A 22,475-nucleotide genomic window follows, 5' to 3' on the forward strand; every position below is an offset into this window, starting at 1 on the left:
TGATCAAAAGAATGAGACATTGAACTATGCTACAAACCGTTTGTAGCACATTTATTTACATTAAGGCCACAACAGTACTGTGGTGGTAGAGTGGCATCAGAAACAAAAGTAAGTTTCTTTACAACAGTATGCCACAGGTGACAAACCCTGTGAAAGTCAATGAAGCAGGAGTAGAAAGCTAATCACACACCATGTTGTATGCCTGCAGTAGGTGACCTAATTGGAGACCTCTCGACTTTGAGTTGTACAAAAAGCAAAATAGGTAGACTAAAGTCACAATTATTGCTTACTTGTTGCAATAAATGTGACGACGTTAAGCTAAACTTCAGCTATGATCCATTAAAGTAAACTTACAAGATAATCTGGAAACCCATAACTCCCATGTTAAACCAGTTTCTAAAGTGCTGTTGTAGAAATGAGTGACAACTGAAGTTAACCACTCCAATTCATAGTTCTGTAACATTTATAGGAAGAGCAAAAATGAATAGTAACAGTTTAAATTTTATTTAAACACTATGGTTTTCAGTGGTGTTTGTTTCATGAGCGTAGAGCTGAAAGTCCCATAACTTAATCTGCAGCTGCCTGTAGTCACTTCTGTACTCTAGGAAATGCCAGCCCTATCTGAACAGTACAGTTTTCCAACACTTGAGACAACTGATGGTAGGACACTTAATTAAGATATCTTCCACAGATGGGTCATTCATTGGAGAGTGAAGGAAGTTTCAGTTCTGATATCTCTGAGTCTGGTGTGCTGCTGCCGCTCCGATCGCTGTATGTGTCCCTGTGTGGCACAGAAGCAGTCTCAATTAGTATGCATACCTTTAGAAAATGAGTAAACTGAGACATACACTCTATTTACCGTGGAGATAGACGGCAGCCTTTCTGTAAGTAGCTCTGCAGCTTCCCCGCAGCAGCAAGCAACAAACCAAGGTAGGGGGGTGATGGCTTGATGGGACGTGAAGTGAACTCGGGATGGTACTGCACACCAATAAAATATGGGTGATCTGGAAGTGGAGAAAACAATTTTAAACAGTCTGTTGAAGGTTTCACAGAAAAGGTTGATATATTAAAACTGAAAATAATTCTGTTTGCTTTTCTGTACCATCAAGCTCAATGACCTCCATCCTCTCTCCTTCCACATCCTGACCTACGAACCGGAAGCCCTTCTCATCAAAGTGGCTCTTAAGCTCAGGGTTGACCTGTTCACAAAAACAAGGTATACATTTGGATCACAGGTTGAGCAGGTGACCAAGATTAAATGCGGCGCTTTGGGTTCAACCCCGGATTGGCCCTTTGCTTATACGTCTGTCCCCCACTAACTCTCTATCCAATTTCCTGTTTCTGCACTGAACACTTAATGATGATGAAATATTAGTTCAGCATTACCTCAAATCGATGTCTGTGCCTTTCATCCACATACTCTGCATCTCCATAGAGCTTTCCTGGAATACAGAAGAGCTGTAAGCACAGAGCAACAGTTCATCACCGGCTGGTCCAGGTTGAACTAAAAGCTTTTCTTACGCAGTGTGCTGTTGGTGGTTTGGAAAATGGTCCGTCTTTTCCCAAGCCTCATGGTGCCACCCATCTGTCCGGGGTTGTGTTCTGGCATATCAATCACCTGCAAAGATTAAAATGAAAGGATGGATTTTAATATACAGTTACAGTGCATGCAGGAGTCAGGTTGTTTGTGCAATGCATAAAACTTACCACAGGATGCTTTGTTTCCGGGTCAAATTCAGTCGAGTTGGCATCTAAGTATGAAACGGAACAATATGCCATTAGTTATTTTAATCAACAGTCAGCCACCAGTGCCCACCTTTTATGAGTAGGAGATGCATTTCAAGCTGAAAACTGACTATGCTTTGAAGAAAGCTCCCATTCCCACACCTCTCTCAAATAACTATGCTGTAACAAACACGTTTTGACAGACTATCTTCTGTATTTTCAAGGTTCAATGTTAGCTTTACGGCTGCTGCAAAGTTGACAAGAAGGCGGACACTGGCTGGAACCAGTGTTTATGGCGTGAGTTTATTAATTTATTGAAGTTAGCAGTAACGTTTTTGAAGATCAGAAGGCTAGGTTTAAGTATTATAGGAACCGCCTTTACAAAACTAAATGTACAAGAACTGGACTGATGCACAGCGGGAACAGACATCTGAACCTTTGCTGGTTAAGCTGCTAAAGAAACAAGTACTTGTTTCCCCCCCCCCAAATACATTTCCAGGCACAACTGGCACAAAAAATTTGCCCAATTCCAGGCGAACCTTAACAATTGAGATCGAGGGTATTGCAGGAAAATCGGGACTTTTGACTGAAAAACGAAGTAGGCAATGTGGTTCTTTTTTATTCCTCCACACACAAGGACACACAATCAGATTATAATGGTCCTCTTTGGATCTACCTATACGTACCCACAAACAATCTCAATGATGAAACTTAGCATAGATATAGATCCTATGTTCATTACCTATCCATCCAAAATTATTGTATACATGGAACAATATACACTTTTCATCTATGAAATTTCAATCATTTATTAATTACCTACATCACTCAGCATCCACATTAAAAGGTAATGCTGCTTTGTTTCTTCTTCTTTACTGTGAAGATAATATCAAAAACATTACCTGTCCAGCCGAGCACGTTCCTGGCAAACTCGCATACAGCCAGCTGCATTCCAAGACACACACCTGCAGAAATATGAACACCAGTCAAGTAGTGTTTCTGATGCTGCTACTTACTGACATTAAATATGGAGTAAGATAATAAAACATGTAATGTGATCCACAGAAACTCTTGTACCGAGGAAGGGTTTTTTCTGTTTCCTGGCCCAGTTGATGGCATGAATCTTTCCTTCAGTTCCCCTCACACCAAAACCTCCAGGAACCAGGATGCCACTGAGGACAGTGGAAACATTGTCATGTTGATAAAAGTTCCATTTTAATATTCAGGCTAGATTATCTAGTGAGACAGGACATTGTGCTCCTACAGGGCACTCACTCAGAGCTGCAGAGTTTTTGCCACGCCTCGTGGTATTTCACTGGGTCCTCCTGCAGAGTGCTTGGCTCCAAATTAGCAGAGTCTATATACTGAGAAGAAGAGATGTTCACAGCTTACATGATTGGTCTAAAGGCACAAGTCAAGTTGTTTAAAACAACCCCCCCCCTCCCAAAAACAAACAAACAAACAACCAAACAAAAACCCCAAACTAAAATCAACTATTTAATCACTAATCATAACTATCAACACTTTCCCCTACTCTAGAGCCGTAATACCTTTAAACTTCAGGGTACTGCAAAGACTGTCATAGCCATGGAATACAATGAGGAAGGACTAAATCTAGGAGGAGCTGGCTTCACTTTGAACCATGTCTAGATCATTTGAGACTAAAGACTATGATTCTGTGTACATACCTTAACCTCCAACTTGTGGCTGATGGCGAGTGCAGAGTGTTCGAGAGCCTTTATAACAGAAGCATAGGAGTCTGAGAACTTTGTGTACTTCCCCACCAGTGCGATAGAGCAGTGCTCTAGCAGTCTGTCTGATCTGTGAGGAAAAATATGGGCATCCATTTATTTCTCGGTCTTCTCTGGAGGACAATGACTTCTCATGGGAAAGGTTCAACCCACAAAGGTGCTCACTCACCTGTCAGACATCTCCTTCCATTTAGTCAGCATCTTCCTTGGTCTGGTCTCTATTGGCATATTCAGTCTCCTGCTCAAGTAGCTCACCACACCCTGATCTTCCAGCAGTAATGGCACTCTGTAGATAGATGACACATCGTGCACACAGATGACCTGGAAGAAGACAGGTAATCCATTTTAGATGTTTATGGAGAGAGCTTTATGGCTTAATCGAGCCTGACAGGTGCTTCACCTACCTGCTGAGGCTCCACGTGGCAGAACATTGAGATCTTTTCCTTGACAGAGTTCTCCAGCGCAGTTGTACAGCGGCACATGATCTGCCAGTGAAAAACAAACAATCAGAAAAACCTTTAAAAATCCAATTCCGAGTTTGTCCAAATTTGAACTTCGCCACATGTAGCACACATGAGGCTGGGTTCAAGTAAGAAAATATGTGTCCTCTTGCATGACTTCTCTTTTTAAATTTATAGAAATCTGTGTGAGCACCTTTCTTAATCTTACAGTCCTGATTATGTGCAAGCTGGCAATGGCCTCCATCTCCATTCTGACTAAATTTCTCTTTTTTGTACTGTGACTTGTAGGCAAAGAGGCTTTAATTTTTCCTTGATTTAATGTTTCAGCAGGATCATGTCCATTCTGTTTCAGAAAAGCTTCCCAGGAAGTTAAAACCATCATATCATCAATGCAGAGTACCAGCATGAACGCATCACCCCACTATACCAGTGATCTAATAGTCTTGCTTTATCCTTTAACGGGGTCATGTTTTAGTGCAAATACATCATGTACAAACACAAAACTGCTTGCAATATTATCAGAATGCTAGCACTCCAATTACTAATCACAGTTAAGGGTCCGTGGTTGGTTGATGGTGACTGTACAAAGAGTTTGCACAATTTTTCCATACAGCGGTAATAAATGGTTAATCCATTTTTCATTTGAAGAAGCAGATTGGAGCAGCATTTAAAGTTCAGGCACCTGAAGTGTGTCAAATATGCAAAAAACAAAACAAAAAACCCCAGATAATCAGGAAAGAGGGCAAATACTTTCATGGCACTCCAATCCCTGGTTGCCTATAGTGAAATTATGAATTAGGAGTCAAAGAATCTTTTGCACATAAAACATCTGGGTTTCAACATGTAAAATATGCCACTCAAAAATCCATTTTAATTCAGAAATGTAATTTAAATGCAAATGAGGCATCAAACATGTTTATGTAATAGCAACTCACTCACCAGATCAGGAGACAAGCCTAGGCCTCTCAGCTCTCTCACACTGTTCTGTGTCGGTTTGGTCTTTTGCTCTCCTGTTGCACTGGGCTGGACACAACCATGCAAACAACAAACCGGTACATAATGAGACAGTCTACAACAATCACCCTCTAAAAGCTAGTTTCATTTCTTAGAAGTATCTAAGCAACACCTCATTAAAGCAGAACAAAAATCTGGGCACAACTTTCAGTATTTTTCTTACTAAATACTCACCTTTTTTGAACAGGGCTGAATAAGAGTGCATATTTGCATTAAAGCCACATTCAGGTATGCAGCAGTTTCACATGTTCGTTAAATGTAAGGTGAGATATAAAAGTATGGCTGTCTTACCTGTGGTATCAAACTGACATGAATGTTACAGAAATTCTCCCTCTTCACTTTAAACTGGAACTGCCTGAAGGCCTCGATGAATGGCATGCTCTCTATGTCTCCGACAGTCCCTCCCAGCTACAAACACACAAACACTGGCAGTGACCATCAAGGCGGGGGGAGGGGGGGGGGGGTTACACAAAATAATAGAGCTAGACCCTAATGACATTTAATCAAAATACAGGGAATCTCTGGTGATCAATGACAGTTATTCAGCCCTTAACAGCCTATTGATATTACGCTTTATGGCATACCACACTCCTGAAAATGTACCAAGTGAGACACTATAACAGAGCAGGTTATCCTACCACACTCATGAGTTTTCCCTCCTGCAGACCGATGGTGTGGACTATAATTGGCTTTCAATACTGAATAGTAAGGGTGGTTTTTTTTATGCTCACAGTGTGATCCCTGACGCATATGTCGTGCACCTCTCGATTTTTGAAACCTGGCACATTTGGCTGGAGCTGTCGTAGCTGGGCTGAAGACACGAATGTATTATCATGCCAGTTTTTACTGCCATTTTAATTACATTCCAGCACAGAAGCTCAGAGATATACAGAGGGAGATTGCGTAACTATTTGAAACCCCCCCCAACCACCTGAGCAAGTTGTATTCCCACAATCCATCCCTCTGTATAGCCAAACAGTTATGTAAACAAACACCAAGCAACATAAAGTCTGATTGATGCGTCACGGCTACTATTTTCTCTTCTTGGACGTTCTGTAGCAGACGAGGTCTTCCCAGCTGTTAACCCTAAAATACACTGGATGTTGTTGTGGTGGTTTTATACTCAGAAGTAGGGCTGAGCTATATCATACCGTTCACGGTAATACCGGTGTAATTTTGGGCAATGATAGGAAAATGAAATATCGCGATAGAATATGGGTAAAATGCGCATGCGCAGTGCCTTTGTTTACATACGCACGCAGAATGAGAAGAGTGAAAGCGGATCGTTGAATGAAACGGATGAACCAGAATTGGTTTGTAAAAATGCTGCAGCTTCAGTGGTGTGGAACTGGTTTAGCTTTCACGTGCAAACGTGAAAGACCAACACCACTTTGTATTGGTCTTTCACGTGGAATTCCAATAAAATTGATTCATGTTTATGGCTGTAATGTGACAAAATGTGGGAAAGTTCAAGGGGGCCGAATACTTTTGCAAGCCACTGTATTTCACGGGTTATCCTACCTGGCTAGCTAGCATTACCCACCACGCCATTCTAACGTGTAATTATGCAAATGTAATAATACATGTTATTGAAAAGAAACCTGTTTTTAGGATTAAGAAATCAAATCAGCATAGAAAAAAAATGCTTTTTTCATATAATCATACTTCATTCGAGCAGCCAGCCTACCTCAATTACACACACTTGAGGCTCTATATCGTCATCATCAACTGGCACTTGTGCCTGTTTCATAACCCATTCCTGGATTGCATCTGTGATGTGTGGCACCACTGGAAAAGAGCAAAGCATAAAATGCGTGTTCGGTTAATGACTCATCTTTGACATTACCATCCTTCTCTAAATGACCTGACCGTTGCATACCCTGCACAGTCTTGCCCAAGTAGTCTCCCCTCCTCTCCTTGTTGATGACTGACTGGTAGATCTTGCCCGTGGTTAGGTTGTTGTCTCTTGTCAGCCGGATGTCGAGGAAGCGTTCATAATTCCCCAGATCCAAATCAACCTCGCCCCCATCATCCAGCACAAATACTTCACCTGGACAGAGTGAGGGGTAAACAATTAGATGACAAGCCTGCACGTGTTCATTTATACTGAATATCTCTGCTGACATACCGTGCTCATAGGGCGAAAAAGTGCCTGCATCTATGTTGATGTAAGGGTCAATCTTAATTGCAGTCACATGCAGGCCACATGACTTGAGGATCGTGCCCACACTGCTTGCAATGATGCCTTTGCCGATACCTGAGATGACTCCTCCAGTTACTAGGATGTACTTCATCATTGTTGCTCTGATACCTGGAGGTAAATGAGTGATTAGAAAGCAACAGAAACCACTAATAACTAGTCAGACATTTAAAATAGTCATTTTCAGAAGCTTACCTGCAGTAACTTATTGGCCCACATTAAATGTGAATTAATAACTCTTTGTTTGTGATAACATATTTGTTCAGTTGTAGTTGCTGTTCACTTTTCTCCAGGCACTTTGGTCTTATTGATGCATTCACTGACCATTGTTCCTCTTAAGACCTTATCAAAGTAAAGGTTCCTAGATAGGCTATTATCATATCATGCGATAAGATGAAATACCAGAATTGCCAGACAAAAACAAAGATAAGATACGATTATAACAATGTATGGGATGGAGCTGGACTCCCTCAAGGTGGTGTCAGAGAGGCGGATGCTGTCCAAGATAAAGACAATGTTGGATAACACCTCCCACCCACTCCATGACATGTTGGTCAGTCACAGGAGCTCGTTCAGTGAGAGACTGAGATTACCGAAAAGCACCACTGAACGACACAGGAAATCATTCCTGCCTGTGGCCATCTCCCTGTACAACGCATCCACTTAACACACTATTTGCTGCTACAACTACACATGTTTCTTTTCCAACTATTTATTTATAAGTGACTTATGTATGTATGTATGTATATATATGTATATATTGTACTATTCTTAGTTAGCGTATTGTCTGTCTTGTCTTAAATGTTGGTTTAAAATGGAGCACTGTAACAAAAAATAATTTCCCCCAGGGATCAATAAAGTATTCTGATTCTGATGTAGCGTATTAGCATATATTGGCTTCAACCTCTAGTTGCGGTTAGCCATTACTTTTGAGCATGAGTGACTACAATCTTGTTTCCCTTAAACAGTTATCATGTGACCAAGCCAAATTCTCCTTTGTTCAGTCTATGACCAAAAACAAAAAAATCACTGAGTGTCTTCACTTGTGTGCGTGCGTCTGTGTGGCTTCTTTGTAGAATAACTTTAGCATATCAAATAAAGTGAAGCAAATTGCTACCTTCCTCCTAGGGCTGTGTTGTATCATATTGTACAAATTTTTATGCTATATAACAATGTTGTATTGAAAAATTATTGGTATAGCAAAATCATCAATCACACATAAAGTGCAACCAGGCAGCAAAGTCTGGGATGCTAGTAGCTGGTGTATTATAATTGTAACCCCATTGTAAACAAATGACTCCACTGGGAGTCGCTGAAGCACTTGTTACATTACATACCACATGCAGAGCAAAATGGATGAAAATAACTGATGTCACTTCCATATTGCAAGTTAATGGCAAAATCCTTTTTGTTTTCTTCCTCAACTTGAGTCTTAATACAGTGGGATATATGACAGTGAATAATCTAATGGTACCATTTTAATGTTTTTGATATATAAGACCAGTTGTGTGTCTGTGTTCTAATAATTTAGTGGAAAAAAAAGGTTTTGTCTTTTTAGGTAAACTTTAACCATGTGGGACATGTGGCTGGTCAAAACAAGATACATTGCTAAAAATAAGAACTATTTTAAAACATTTTCTTCATTTTCATACCAAACTCAACTTGATTGTGAAGGAAAGGCCAACTTGCTAAAGAATGAAGTAGTTAAAAGCTTTGGAATTTGGTGAACCTCGAGTTAGAAAGTTTTGCGGCCATTATCATACATTGTCATACTGCCTATTGAGCTGCGTTACATTGCAATATACGTATGATGTGCAAATGTTTAACAGGAAAGCTAAATATGAACAAATCAGTATTCAGCAAAGAAAAACTCAGTAAAGTTAACAGACCAGACCACGTATGTCCTCCTCCTTGTACAAAAAAATGGACCCCACACTAACACACTTTTGTTGTTTTCAGGTAAATAGAACTTAAGTAAAAATAAAAGTAACGTTACATAGGCTCGAAGGTCGACAACTAAATGTGTTTCAAAGTATGTCTAAAAACATACTGTGTCGTATTACAACCCTGAAAAACTTCGGGTTTTTTTTATACATGAAGCATGGCTCTTAGGGAGCACGAGCAGACCGCGCGGCACAGTTGCAAATTGAAGAAAACCAGCCGGTACAACTAGCTTTTAGCTAATGGTCAACATCGTTACGGGAGTTATTTTCAGCTACAGCAGACCAAGGCGGTCGTTAGTATCTAAAATAGACAAAGGAGATGCTTAAGATTTGCTAAACAAGGTACCAATTTCGTTAGTTTCTTTAACTACAAAGGGTGGCTAATGTTCCATTTCTATCAAGCCTGCCAAATTGTTACGATACCCAACAAGGCTTTCAAAATAAAAGCGAAGTTGGGTATTTAAAAACGCGCACATAACAATTTATATTCTCAAATTTCTAAACGTTGCCATCCAAGTCTAAACTAAGCCCTATGTTTCTTGTTACGAGAATGTGAGTCGTAATATAACCAATCATTTCTACAATAATATTAAGAAGAAATTCCGAGTAGAATTTTATTTTGTTTTATTCTTACCGGAAGCGAGACGTATTCGTTTACCTTGACATAATTTTCTACCTAGCCAACCACAACCTCTGTATCTCTATCAGATTTCAACTCACCGAAATATTCCGCAACCAAAGACTCCTCTGTAAAAGGATCGTCAGCGACGCAAACAGTTAGCAGGAAATTTCGAATTTTGGTACTGTGATTCCCTAAAATCCTATCTATCCACAAACTAGCCCCACACGTGTATGAAGCACGACTGAGGGCTGTTCTACGTCATTCAACACACTTACGACAACGATATGTTACCTTCAGGTACGCCTCGGAAACTACTGCGGCCTTCGGGGGAGTTTTTGGTTTCCACGAGGTTGACCAAATAAAAGCCTGTATGCATCCCTGTATGCAGTTCAGCACAGAGGAATCTGACTAGCTGACAAAAGACAAACACCTATTATCATAGAAAAATGCTGATACTTAAATAAAAAAGAAAAATAAACAGAAAACCTACCTGATGCAAATTAATTAATAAAATGGGGACTTTATTTCTGAGAGGCCAGACAGAATAATTGTTAATCACATTGTCTATAGAACCACTTTTTTGTCGTTTTTTTTGTGCGATTAAAAAAATGTATTTATGTTTATTAAGTCCAATTCCTCAGATTTACAATGACCTTTTTGTTCTTTGTTGTTGTTTTATATCATTGGCCCTTGAAGGCAACACCGTTTGTATTTTTAGATCAGCAGGGGGAGCTCATGTTTCATGGTTAATGGGCGGAGAGGGAAAAGATGGCACCCCCACCCCCCTCACACACACCAGGCATCTATCTGCCTTATATCATCTTGCTTGGAGTCCCCTTGCATTGTGCATATTTTAAGTAGCTGAGAATCTCAATGTCTTGCACAATTTATGTGAAAACAAATTTGTTCACACCGCATTCATTCTTTTAAGTGCACACTACACCAGAATAAGTACAGCACAATCATTGTTCAATAATAGAATAAGCTATGGTGTCCTGACAATAGACGTAACAGTGTATCAGTGTGAATCCAGTGATAATGGATGTTTCACAGAAGCAACAAAGCAAAGCTCAATTGGTCCTGGAGCAGAAACACATAAATGGCTCGAGGCAGAGTTGAGGTTACAGCACACCAGCTCCCCCTTCTCCCACTGACACAGAATGAGACTTTATACAATAAATGACCAGAGTGCAAAGTGGTTAGTTACAGTGTGCTGCAGAAAGGTCAACGATCTTGTGGTGTAAATCGTGGTGTATAATCTTCATTGTGCTCAATGAGATATGAAGTCTCAATTTTGCCACACTGACTCACTCAGGTTGAACAACAAGATGTCCACAGCTTGTTTGGATCATCCACAACTAGGTTCATTGGGTGCACTGTGTGGGTGAGTGCTGCAAATTAAAATAACAAAAATGAGGGACTTAGTGACTGATGGCTGACTCACAGACAGATAGCTCCAGAGCTGACTGATGCTTCTGTGTAACACCCAAATCATACTTGTGAGCCTTAGCAGCCAGCTTAGTCTCTGGAACACAGGAGGGGGGCTTAATGAGAGTTTTAATTCATTTTTGACCAGCGCTGTGATTGAATTAAACTCCCACAGAAGGGCTGGATCCTCTCCTCACCACAAGCCATTTCCTCCTATTAGAGATGTAACAGAAGCAGCAGGCAGGGAGGCAGGTCAGTCTGATATGACTGTATTTTTTGGGGGGTAGTGTTTTATGGAAACATATAACAGGGTTTACGTGTCTGCTGCTAGCTTCACCTTGTGGTCTGCTAATGTGTTGATGCAGCTGCATGGTGTTCTGTTGTACATTTTTAAGGAACCTTTTCATTATGCGGGAAAAGAAATGACCAATGTTTTCATCACAAATATTATATTAAATATACAATACTGTCCAAAAGTCTAAAACCACCTCTCATATCTTCATGTTTGACAATAGCAATAGTTCTCTGGGCTTTCTAAAGGTCTTTTAATCTTTAATCTTGTAATTTTTTAAAAGATTAAATATTTTAATTTTGTCCCTCTTTTTTGAGCTTTTAATATTTTCTCAATATGCCTTATAATTTGCATTTCAAATCACAAAAATACTGAAGATTATACTCTTTTACAGGCAGAAAATAATATTTTTGTACCAACAAAGTTACTGTCAAAGAGCTGTTAGCCTATAACTTGGCATGTCTTAGCATGGTTTGGAGTTGTATTTCAGTCAGTTCTGTCTTTCCAAACATGTTTCCAAAACTGATGGAATTATGAGCATAGAGAAGTACCATCAGAGTTTGATTCACCACGCAATACCATCTGGAAAGAATGTGATGGGCAACAACTTAAGTTGTCAGCATGAAAATGATCCAAAACTCACTGGAAATATAGTAAAACCACACCTAGCTAGCATAACATACAATGGGAGACTATCAGTCATGGACTGGCCTCCTCGAGACTCCAGACCTCAAAATGAGAGATAGCTAAAGATTTTTGCACAGTGCTGTAATATTTAGTTCGCCCCACATGTATCATTGAACCTCTGTCAAAATATTGCCCAGGTTAGCCCAGGTTAGCTTAACCAGAATTAGCTTCAATAGCGTCATGCTATTGCTCTCAGGTACAATTAAATGTGGTTGAAATTAAATAAATACAACCAGTAACATAATTAGGGCAGAACAGATACATAGATTTTAAAACCATTTGGATTTTTTTCTCCAAGACCAGGAGGTCATGTTTCTACTGAAAGAGAGCTGACCTGTGTCTTCTTGTTTCACATTCTTAATGTCTAACAGCTACTCTGATTTGCCCAAAGCCCAAAGCATTGCATTTAAAATGTGCTTTCAGTTGTATTTTGTAGTCCAACATAGTCAGACTAGCTGTTCACATTTCTCTAGGCTAGCCTCAACACAAACTCCAACTCTGTACTCTCTTTAGTGCTCCATGTATATAGTCACACTTATTCTATGATGGTGGATATTAAGGTTTAGCTTGCTATTTTTTGTGACTTCCATCCGTTCTTGGAGCAATTTTGCACCAAGAAGGAAATATATATTTTTATGTTATACAAGCAGTAATTACATAACATAAAGAGTAGAAGAAGGGGCAAGCAACCTTGCTTTGTGCAAAGTGAAAATGTATATCACATTGAAGATCACTAATTACTGTGTGTTTTCTTTGCTTAACCTTCATGTGTGACCTAAACAGATGTCTAGTCAAAACTACGTGGCTATGTATGACCTTTAATTTTAAAGTTGTGATTCCTACAACTGTGTACTTATACCTGAGAGGGATATTTCTTCTGCTGACAAATTTGAGTGTGGGAATATTAGACAAAATTTCTTCACTAAAAGTATTAAGTCATACTGAATCTGCTGTAAAACTAGGGTCTGTGGTGAAAAAAAATATAAAAATCTATACTACTTTGTTTCATAGAAGGTTGACACACCTTTATTTTTGCTCCACTGCTGAATTTTTCCATGTCCACTTTCATTTCTTCCATATAGCAATATTACCGGGTATCTCAAATAAGGTCAGCCGTAATCATTATCCTTTCAAAATCTGTCATGTTTTATTAACTTACTGCTTTTCGGCACACAAGAATATTTCTCCTACTTCATATCTTCCTGCTGCTCCGCTTCCTGCTTTGCTTAAGAAACTCATGAGCATCTTAAGAGCCTTCCAACCAGTTTTACTTCAGAAAAGAAGAATCATTAGTTAAAATGCTAATTAAAAACCATTCTATGACTAGTTCAACAATGGGGGGAAAAAATCTGATGTAACAAATAAAAAACACTTGCGTGTAATAGATTATTACCTCAAATATATCCAATTACAGGTCACTTTATTGGGTACACCAGATCATTTGCGTGTTAATGGAAATATCTGATCAGCCAGTCACATTGCAGCAACTCCAAGCCTTTAGAAATATAGACATGGTCAAGATGAGCTGCTGAAATTCAATCCGAGCCTTAGAATAATGGAAAATTCTTATTTAAGTGACTTGTTTTTTGATGTCAGCTGGACTGGACTGAATATTTGAGAAACTGCTGATGTATTGGGTTTTTCCTGCGCAACCATCTTTAGGGCTTACAGAGAGTGGTTCAAAAAAGTGAAAATATTCAGTAAACAGCAGTTAATTGGGGGAAAAAATGCATTGTTGATGTCAGGAGTCAGAGGAGTATGGTCAAACTACTTCAAGCTGATAGAATGACAACAATAACTCCAATAACTACTTGTTACAAAGTATGTAGAAATGTATTTCATAATGCAAAACACATTGAACATTAAACCATATGGGCTACACAACAGTCAGCTAAAACAGGAAACATTGGCCATAATTCACACATCCTCATCAAATTAGATAACAGAAAATTATAAAATGTTGCCAGTCCTTTAAATTTCTGCTGCAACATTCGGATGGTTGGGGTAGAATTTGGTAACATGAAAACATGGACTGATCCTGCCTTGTATCAATGGTTCAAGCTGGTAGTGATGGTGTAATGGCGTGGGAAATATTTTCTTGGGACATTTTGAACTGTTTAAGCCTCAACTATACTTTCAGCATCGATAACTCTGCTTGGATGTGCCCATGTCTGAGTGGCTTAAATTTTGCCATCAGGCAGTGAGTGTGACGATCTGTGCGGACATCCATGTATCTGGCCATTTTTTTTTTTTTTGACTGCACAGACCAGACTTGTCCACCAAGAATTTACATTGCAGTGTACCAACTGAGCATGCACTCCAGATGGCAGTCTAACAGGAATGATTATTTGGTCATCAGGTAAGTCCAGCTTTCTATGTCTGCAGTGGAGCATAATCAAGGCTTTAGTATAATCGAGGCTTTGCGCATCTTTTAAATACCACAACCTACCTGAGTATTGTTGCTGACCGTGTCCATCCCTTTGTTATTACAGTGTACACATCTTCTGATGGGTGCTTCCAGGGTGATAATGTATCTTGTCACAAGTTCCAGTCATCTTAAACTGGCTTCTGGAACATAACAAAAGTAACTTCATTGCATTCAAATGGCCTCTGCAATCATCAGTTCTCAATCCATCAGAACAACTTTGAGTTTGTGGTGGAACAGTAGAGTCACCTCATATGCAGCCAACATAACTACAGCAACTGCGCGATGCTATGATATCAATATGGACCTGTGTCTCTGAGGAAGCTTTCCAGCACCTTGCCGAATCTATGCCATGAGGAATTAAGGGAGTTCTCAAGGCAAAATAGGGGCCAACACAGCACTAGCAACTTATGCCCATGAAGTGAGTGTATACTTAAAAAGTGATTTATTAAGGTTAACAAGACTAATAGTAAATTTGCAGTATTTATTTATTTAATGCAATTTGTCACCATCACATTGAGTAAACATTAATTATCAAAATAATTTACTGCTTTAGGTGCAGTGGAGACTTGCTGTGGAGGCTGTTTCCAAGCCAGTTTGTGTACACTGCAGAGATCAGTGTTCCATTGTACTGTTTTGAATTGTTTGCAAAGACATGTTGCCAATTAGAATACACTGAATTTTAAACTGTATATTGATTGCTGACTTGTTTCCCAGGCATTGTCCACTGAGGCACAAAGAACATAACATTTTTTCATAACAAAATCAATAACATTTAATCAGATATTTACCGCCAATTTAAAATACTGATCACATGTTTTGTGTGTTGTACTGTGTTATATTGTGGAGTGTCTCTGAATTATCTATGAAGACCAACCTTTTCTATTCTGCTATTTGCAGTGGTTAAGCAGTTTTCTGTGGTTGTTCTGTCTTGGTTGCATTTACAGCTTATAATTTCATACCAGTTAATTGATATTTAGCAATTACCCAGTTACTTTGAGTCAATTTAACAAAGAGTTTAATGTAAAACATTTTGTCTGCAAATTTTTTAATACTTATTGTGTATATTTTAACATACTATCGATACTTTCCTTGTTGGTCCTACACTTTTCTCTCTTATTATTAGGGTTTGCACATAACTGATTTCTAATTTAAATATGTACAATCAATCTGATACAGTATATCACAAAAATTAGTACAGCCCTCACATTTTTGTGCACATTTCGTTATAAGGGCAAGATCAAAGTAGCATGGAGGGAGGTTAGCCATCTATCAGAGTTGCAGAAAGGTGCGACAAAGAAGGTGCATAACAAATACAGCAAGCTGTCCATACCTGAGGCACGTCGGGATGTCATTCCGACTGGAGAAATGTAGTCGGATGATAACAAACATATATATATATATATATATATATATATATATATATATATATATATATATACATATATACACATACACATACATATATATATATATATATATACACATACACATACACATACATATATATATATATATATATATATATATATATATATATATATCGCTATATATATATAGCGAGACAGAAGTTAAGCTCTCCTTGCAACATGGCAAATTGAACCTCCCCCATCCTCATTCAGATCTGGCGTTTGGAATTATTTTGGTTTTCATGTGACGTATGACCCTGAAGGTAAGCGCGTCATGGACTAAAGTAAAACAGTATGTTGGATGTGCCATGCAATGCTCAATTACATGGGTGGGAGCTAGTGTGTTAGCGCAGTTAGCTCGTTAACGTGTTGGCCGTCTAGCCCCACGCTCAGGGCGATCCGCGGTAGCTCGTTAACGGAGATTTGCCGTGTTGTGGCGTTAACGTCATTTCAACGAGATTTACGCTGACAGCACTAGGGGGAACACAACGAATATGACTGCACATTTACGCCGACAGCATCCTAGTGCAAAGACAAAAACAGCAAGCATGCTACAAACTTTAGCCGAGTCATTTAGACAGCTGTTAGCACATGATCCTCCTTATGGGGACCTGATATGTTTAATATGCTGCTGAGAATATAGCTCAGAAGAAGCGTATAGTATAGCTTTTATTTTGGAAAGAGCCATTTCTCTGTAATAAACTCTCTTTTCCAAAGATGAGTGATTCCTCAATCAGATACAGGGCTTGCAATATCGCTAGCCCGACGTCCCGGAGCTAGAGATTTTTTTCAGTCGGGCTACCAAAATCTATCTCTGCCCTGCCCGTCGGGCTATTGTAGGAAGGAAAAATATATGTCAATGCTTTTGCATTCTTTCAGAAATGTAGCTGGGTAATTATGTCATTAGCATCGGTGAGCCACTGTCAATATGTGACATATTGAAATCGCGTTTGAATTTGCGCTTGTTTTTTTGCTTTCACTTTGCAATCGCGCGAACTGTGTATAGAGAGCGACAGCACTGATTGGTGAGTGACGATCATTTGCGCACCAATTCCTCTGACATCGTCTTATCAATCGTTAGCTTACTATGCAAACATGACAAGTGAAATCTCCGGCAGCTTAAACATGTGAGAGGTTGATCACGCAGAGAATCGCTGAGCATTATGTGAGTGAGTGTGTAAAAGCAGCAGGATATATATTTTAGTTCTGCTGAGCCAAATAAGACAGGTCAGGGTGAAGAAGTGACAGCCAAAGAAAAGCTTACCACAAAACAGAAAAGTTATGACAAATCAGACTATAAGGCAAAAAGAAAGTGCATCTTTATGGTTTCATGGACAAAAGAATTTCTGTGGCTGCAATATGACAAGCTATATAACCGGGGCTGCACATAAGTGGTCCGCAGGTGCGCATTCGCTGTCAAAATAAAAAATGCGCACAAGATAAGAAGTTGCAACGCGTGTTTGCGTACATAAGATTTTCAGGAGGAGGACAGACATTTGTTCAGAACTCTTAAAGATGTCGAAGAAGCTCCTTTAAGCAATTACTTTGGTGTTCCTCCACCTCCAAAGAAATGTCAGAAGGAGTCCGAACCACAAAAGAAGCACGTATTCTCGGAAAAGTAGTTGCAGGAGGTGAGCTGGCTTCAAACAAATGATGAACGCACAGAGATGTGGTGCGGAATGTGCCGTGAAAATTTAATAAATGACAAATTAAAAAGGCATGAACATTTTTTTTTGTATCGAAAAAATATCGAACCGTGACACCAGAGTATCGAACCGAACCGAACCGTGAATTTTGTGTATCGTTGCACCCCTACTATCTATCTATCTATATAAAATCACGGTTTCATTGCTATGTAAAGAAACAGTTGTGATTACATTTATCAGCTGTTAAAGTTCTCAGAGTTTAGTCATTCTGGTTATTTCAAATTGGAAGACAATCCACTGTTATATCTAAACTAGTGTGAAAGTTAAACCTAGAAACGTTGAGCTTAAAAGTCACAATAATTCTATACTGTCTATGAGAATAAAATTCAGTCATTCCACTAGATTTATTTATGCTATTTTGTGGTGTAGCTACACGTGGGCTTGCAGTGTCCGTCTCATAGCTTGCACCTTCATGTTTGTGTCAGCTTTAATTTATTTAAGTACTGTAAATGAAACGGTGACCAGAGTCATGGTAAAAGGAGATATAGATGTTCTTCTTCCTCCATCCCTGTCTTTAATATGCGCATAATCTGTGGAGCTGCTCTAGCAGAGATGTAACAGAATATATTTGTACCACGAAAACACAAGCCCAGCCACAGAGCAGCACCACACTGATGCGGTTGTTGCCCTTTAAGGCTTATTGCTTCTCTTTCACATTTATCTCATTTAATTATGCTGAGAGGATGACATCAGAGTGGGACATTAGTACACACTGAGATATAGCTCTGTCGTGTGGGAACATCAGTGGGCAACGATACCCCCCTCTCATGCAGACTGATCTTTCTCCATCTTCCTCCGTTCATTCACTTGTTAATTACATTACTCATCTCTCTCCTGGCCTCAGCTGTGTCAATGAAACAGCTGGGGTTGTTCCTAGAGCACCAATCCTAGGAATCATAAATCAAAACCTCTCCTGCTGCCATCAACTAAGACCCAGGGAAGGGAAAAGTGAGCACTCCTCTTGTTATCTTTTCTTATATTTTAGGACCTCAAAGAAATTGAGAGAATAGTTAACAAGTCATACATGCTGTCCTTGATTGTCTTATTACTTTTTTTTTTTTTTTAACTTGGCTTAGAGAAGGGTTAGTGTCTATTAATCACATCTCATTTTTACTCTCCTGACTGTGACCATTTTATACTACATTTGGTCATATCATTGTTTAGACAACAAAGGTACCAGATCCAGCACAGCACTCAGGGCTGGACTGATAATCTGGCATACCGGGCAATTTTCTGGTGGGTTGACACACTTTTGGACTGACGGGCCAGCCTGAAGGGCCACTGCAAACGGGGTGTGCAAGCACTGACAGCAGCCCCTTCATTCATTTTCATGACTGATGCTGGATTTCCCAATCAGATCTCTTAATGAGATTGGCCCCTACCCTATCTTTGTTGTGCGTCATGTAGATTGGGGAAAAAGTTTAGTGTGGAAGAAGTGGTGAAAAGGTGGAGCTGGAAAGCTGAGAGAAAGCAATAAAAAGAAACTAATAATAGATGTAGCAAAATGTACAAAATTAACCGACAGGTTAGCTGTCAGTGCTCCTGCACTGTGAACAGTAGTACCAGCAGCAATTAGTAACCGGGCCTCCCAGTCACAGGAGGCTGTTGCTGCTGGCACCAGCTGCGGAGAAGAGAGGAAGAAACTAAGAAGGGGAAATTCACTTGGTAAGAAAATACAAGTACAAGAAGTAATTAGGAAGTCACAAATTCAAGGATTCAGGTAAAATGAATAGCTGCTTTGACCATGATCCAGTGATGATAGCAAAAGTTTAGCTTTTAATATTCGTCAAATGCTACACTAAAGATTAACCCATCAGCGACTACCAACCTGATTAAAACCTGTTTGCTTGTCTGTTTGGTGGATTGTTTGTCCTAGTCCAGCCCTGACAACACCTGACAAGAACTGTTATTTACTTATGAATGCGAACTTTTTAATTTGTCTCACAAAATTGGATCAGTCTTGTTCATCAATTACAATAAAGTCTTGTGGCATAAATTGTGCCTTTTATATCTTTTTACACAATGCTTGGTCAGAAAACCAGCAGTCTTTATTCTATGAACTGCCCTTATGACTTTCTTAGTAGCCAGTGCATGAATTGAGCACATACACATATGTACACCTGGCTTAGGCATAACCGAAAAAAGTAAAATTCAAGAATTTTGTCATCAAGTATTATAGTTGTGAGGACAGGAATGACGATGACCATGGTATGCCAATCAGAATAAGATCAGTACCATTTGAGCTGTTGAGCTATGTTCCCACTTGTTAGCATCATAGCGTGCTGAGAAAGCAATGGGAAGATACTCAGTGTAGTGTTCAGTGCCAGCATTATTGACCATTAAAAAGCAAAAGCCAGAAATCATCAAGCCATATTCCATAAACCACTGTTTATTAGCTCAATCCAAGTCATTTACGGAAAAACAGGACTTTCTTGTATGTAGCAGCACACACAGGTCTTCCATGTAATAAAAAGACAAGTTGGCAAAGGTGTAGAGATTTTTACTGGTTCAGAATAAACTGTATTGTTTTAAAGGATATTAGATACTTTCTTCTTGGCAAATTCACACTTCAGTTAGGACTCTGGATGTTGAGAAAATATTTACACTTCAGAGCATAAACTTGCACATCAGTAAGCCCAGAGTGTATAAAGTGACCAGGTGTCAGGTGTTCCCCAGGTAAGTGAGTCACACGCACCCATTTTTCCTGCTTCTAACACATCTACTTGGAGAAAAAAAAACAGTTTGTAAAGATGAGACTTTGTTGAAAAAACGAATTCTTTGCTTCTGGACTTCTTCTTTTCCTCCTGTACCCTTGCTGATGTGGAGGTTTTGTCTGGGTGTCAACACCTATCATTCAGGAGAAAAGTGCAGCAGGTGCCTGCTGATATCACAAGTGATGCGGCAGGTATAATCGGGCCCTTGTTTAACACACTGAGTTGTTCTTCCTGCTGCTGCAGACCACCTAAGTGCCTGTTTGTTATATTTTCCCTGGGAGACATAGCCCTGTGGTCACATAGCTTGGTGGTTTTGAGAGATTGGGGGAGGGAAGCAGAGGGGAAAATCACATGGTCCCTGGAATGTTCGGCTCTGTTGTGGATGAGCAGCAGGAAGCACATAGCCATTAGAATAAAGGAGAGGAGCTCAGTTAAGCTGAGGCTGAAAAAAAGGGATAATGTTGCTGAACTTTTCACTATGCTTAAAAATAAGCCGCCAATGCAGCAACATTTGTGTCTTGATAATATACTGTATTGTCTTTGACTCACTGATGATAGGTTTACAGTCTGCTAAGAATGAACAGACTTTAGCATAGTTAATGAAGTCATGCAAATTTTACACTCATACTATTACTCTTAAGAAATTGATTTAAATATATATATAATTTGAGACCATATTATTTTGAAATATACAAGGGCTAGCTAAGTGAAAACTACATCAAAGTCATGCTCGATGCAAATAACCTATTACAGCAAACTTCAAGTAATGTGATGATTACCTGGAAACACAAGTGGTGGTTCCAGTGTAATAACAGGAATCAGGGCTGACAAATGCAAAACTGCCTGTTCCGATCTGAAGCCATCCTAAAAATAATCTTAAATGTGTTCAAGACAGATCGGAGCAGATTAAAACGTACCATTTTGTGCTGCTTGTGTGTTAGTCCTTTATCTTCTACACCTTTTTAAACTCCTTCCTGACTATGACGAGTAGTAGAGGAATAATAAAATAATGCTTTAGCAAAAGTGCCAGTAAATCATTTTGAAAAGACCCCACTAATTTTACATAAATCAATAAAACAAAAAGTAATTATTATGAAAAAAATGTTCTCCGCCAGTGTTAAGTCGATTAATATTACTGCTGTAGGTGTTTAAGGTTGAGCTTATTTAAAATACTATATATTTTAACTAAGCTCCCATACCAATAAGAGGTATGGGGTCTTCACACACCCCCGTTCTCTGCTGGCCATCGGGGCGGGGGGGCTGGGAGGAGGTGTTGGCCGTCCGATTGGGATCTGGGATGCGGGGCCTCCCTTCTGCTGTGGAGCCAGGGCGGTCTGCTTGCCTCCACCCCGGGGGAAAGGGTAACATCTCCTGGGTCTAGGTGCCGTTTCCCCCTCTGGAGGAGAGGGTAACTGGACCCGGGGTATAGAGTATGTTTGGGGAGCGTGATTGTGTGTACAATGTCCATTTGTGTCTATCTTTACGTTGGGTGAGTGCTGAGTATTTGTATATGTGTGCATGAGGGTGGGAATGCATGTTTGTGTCTGTGTGTGCCTGTTTGTATGTGTCTATATGTCAGGTCGGGTCTTAGACTCCACCTCTCTGGGAACTCCCAGGCCCTCCAAAGTATGGAGGCCTATCTCCCCTCACCACACTCCCTGCCGGTGGCTGATGCCCTCAGGGGTCGGTGCGTTTGTGGTTCTTGGTGTCCAGGGCTGGGCGCTCATGTATGTACCAGCTCACTCCCGGTGGCTACTTGGCAGGGCCTGGCGCCTGTTGCTCAGTCAGGCTTCCCAGGAGGGTGGCACGGATGCCCCTCCGGGGGTCCTCCTTGGGCTCTCGCACTCTGGGGCCTCTGGATGTCTGGGGCCTGGATCTCCTCCATGCCTGCTTCATGCCCTGGGGGACGGGGAAATCATTATGCCCATATGACAGAGAATATGCATCTTCTTTTTGTTTTCATATTTTAATTTATATTTATATTTATGCGGCCGCAAGGTGGTTGGTGCCTGCCGTGGTGGTAATCCCCGAACCAAATGGTGGACACCAGAGGTGAAGGGAGCCACCAAGCTGAAGAAGGAGTCCTATCGGGCTTGGT

The 22,475-nt window shown here is 40.0% G+C and overlaps 1 protein-coding gene across 2 annotated transcripts; it reads right to left on the reverse strand.

Moving 5' to 3' along the window:
• Positions 1–15: 15 nt before the first annotated feature.
• LOC309698631 (CTP synthase 1) lies at positions 16–9,991 on the reverse strand. Of its 2 annotated transcripts, none has more exons than XM_082521206.1 (18): positions 9,815–9,991; positions 7,080–7,262; positions 6,831–7,001; positions 6,639–6,739; positions 5,243–5,359; positions 4,877–4,960; positions 3,881–3,961; positions 3,646–3,797; positions 3,414–3,546; positions 3,001–3,089; positions 2,803–2,897; positions 2,628–2,690; positions 1,708–1,751; positions 1,522–1,618; positions 1,387–1,442; positions 1,103–1,199; positions 860–1,004; positions 16–781 (listed from the first exon to the last, which is right to left on the reverse strand). In XM_082521206.1, the coding sequence occupies exons 2-18, from the start codon at positions 7,246–7,248 to the stop codon at positions 697–699; spliced, it is 1,779 nt and encodes a 592-aa protein (XP_082377332.1). In that variant the 5' UTR covers positions 7,249–7,262; positions 9,815–9,991; the 3' UTR covers positions 16–696. The 2 variants fall into 2 exon arrangements, with proteins under 2 accessions (XP_082377332.1, XP_082377333.1); XM_082521207.1 differs by lacking the exon at positions 9,815–9,991 and adding an exon at positions 7,347–7,810.
• Between the last annotated feature and the right edge of the window lie 12,484 nt (positions 9,992–22,475).

This window comes from Aulonocara stuartgranti (assembly GCF_965226115.1).
Source record: "Aulonocara stuartgranti genome assembly, chromosome: 22".
NCBI lineage: Eukaryota > Metazoa > Chordata > Actinopteri > Cichliformes > Cichlidae > Aulonocara > Aulonocara stuartgranti.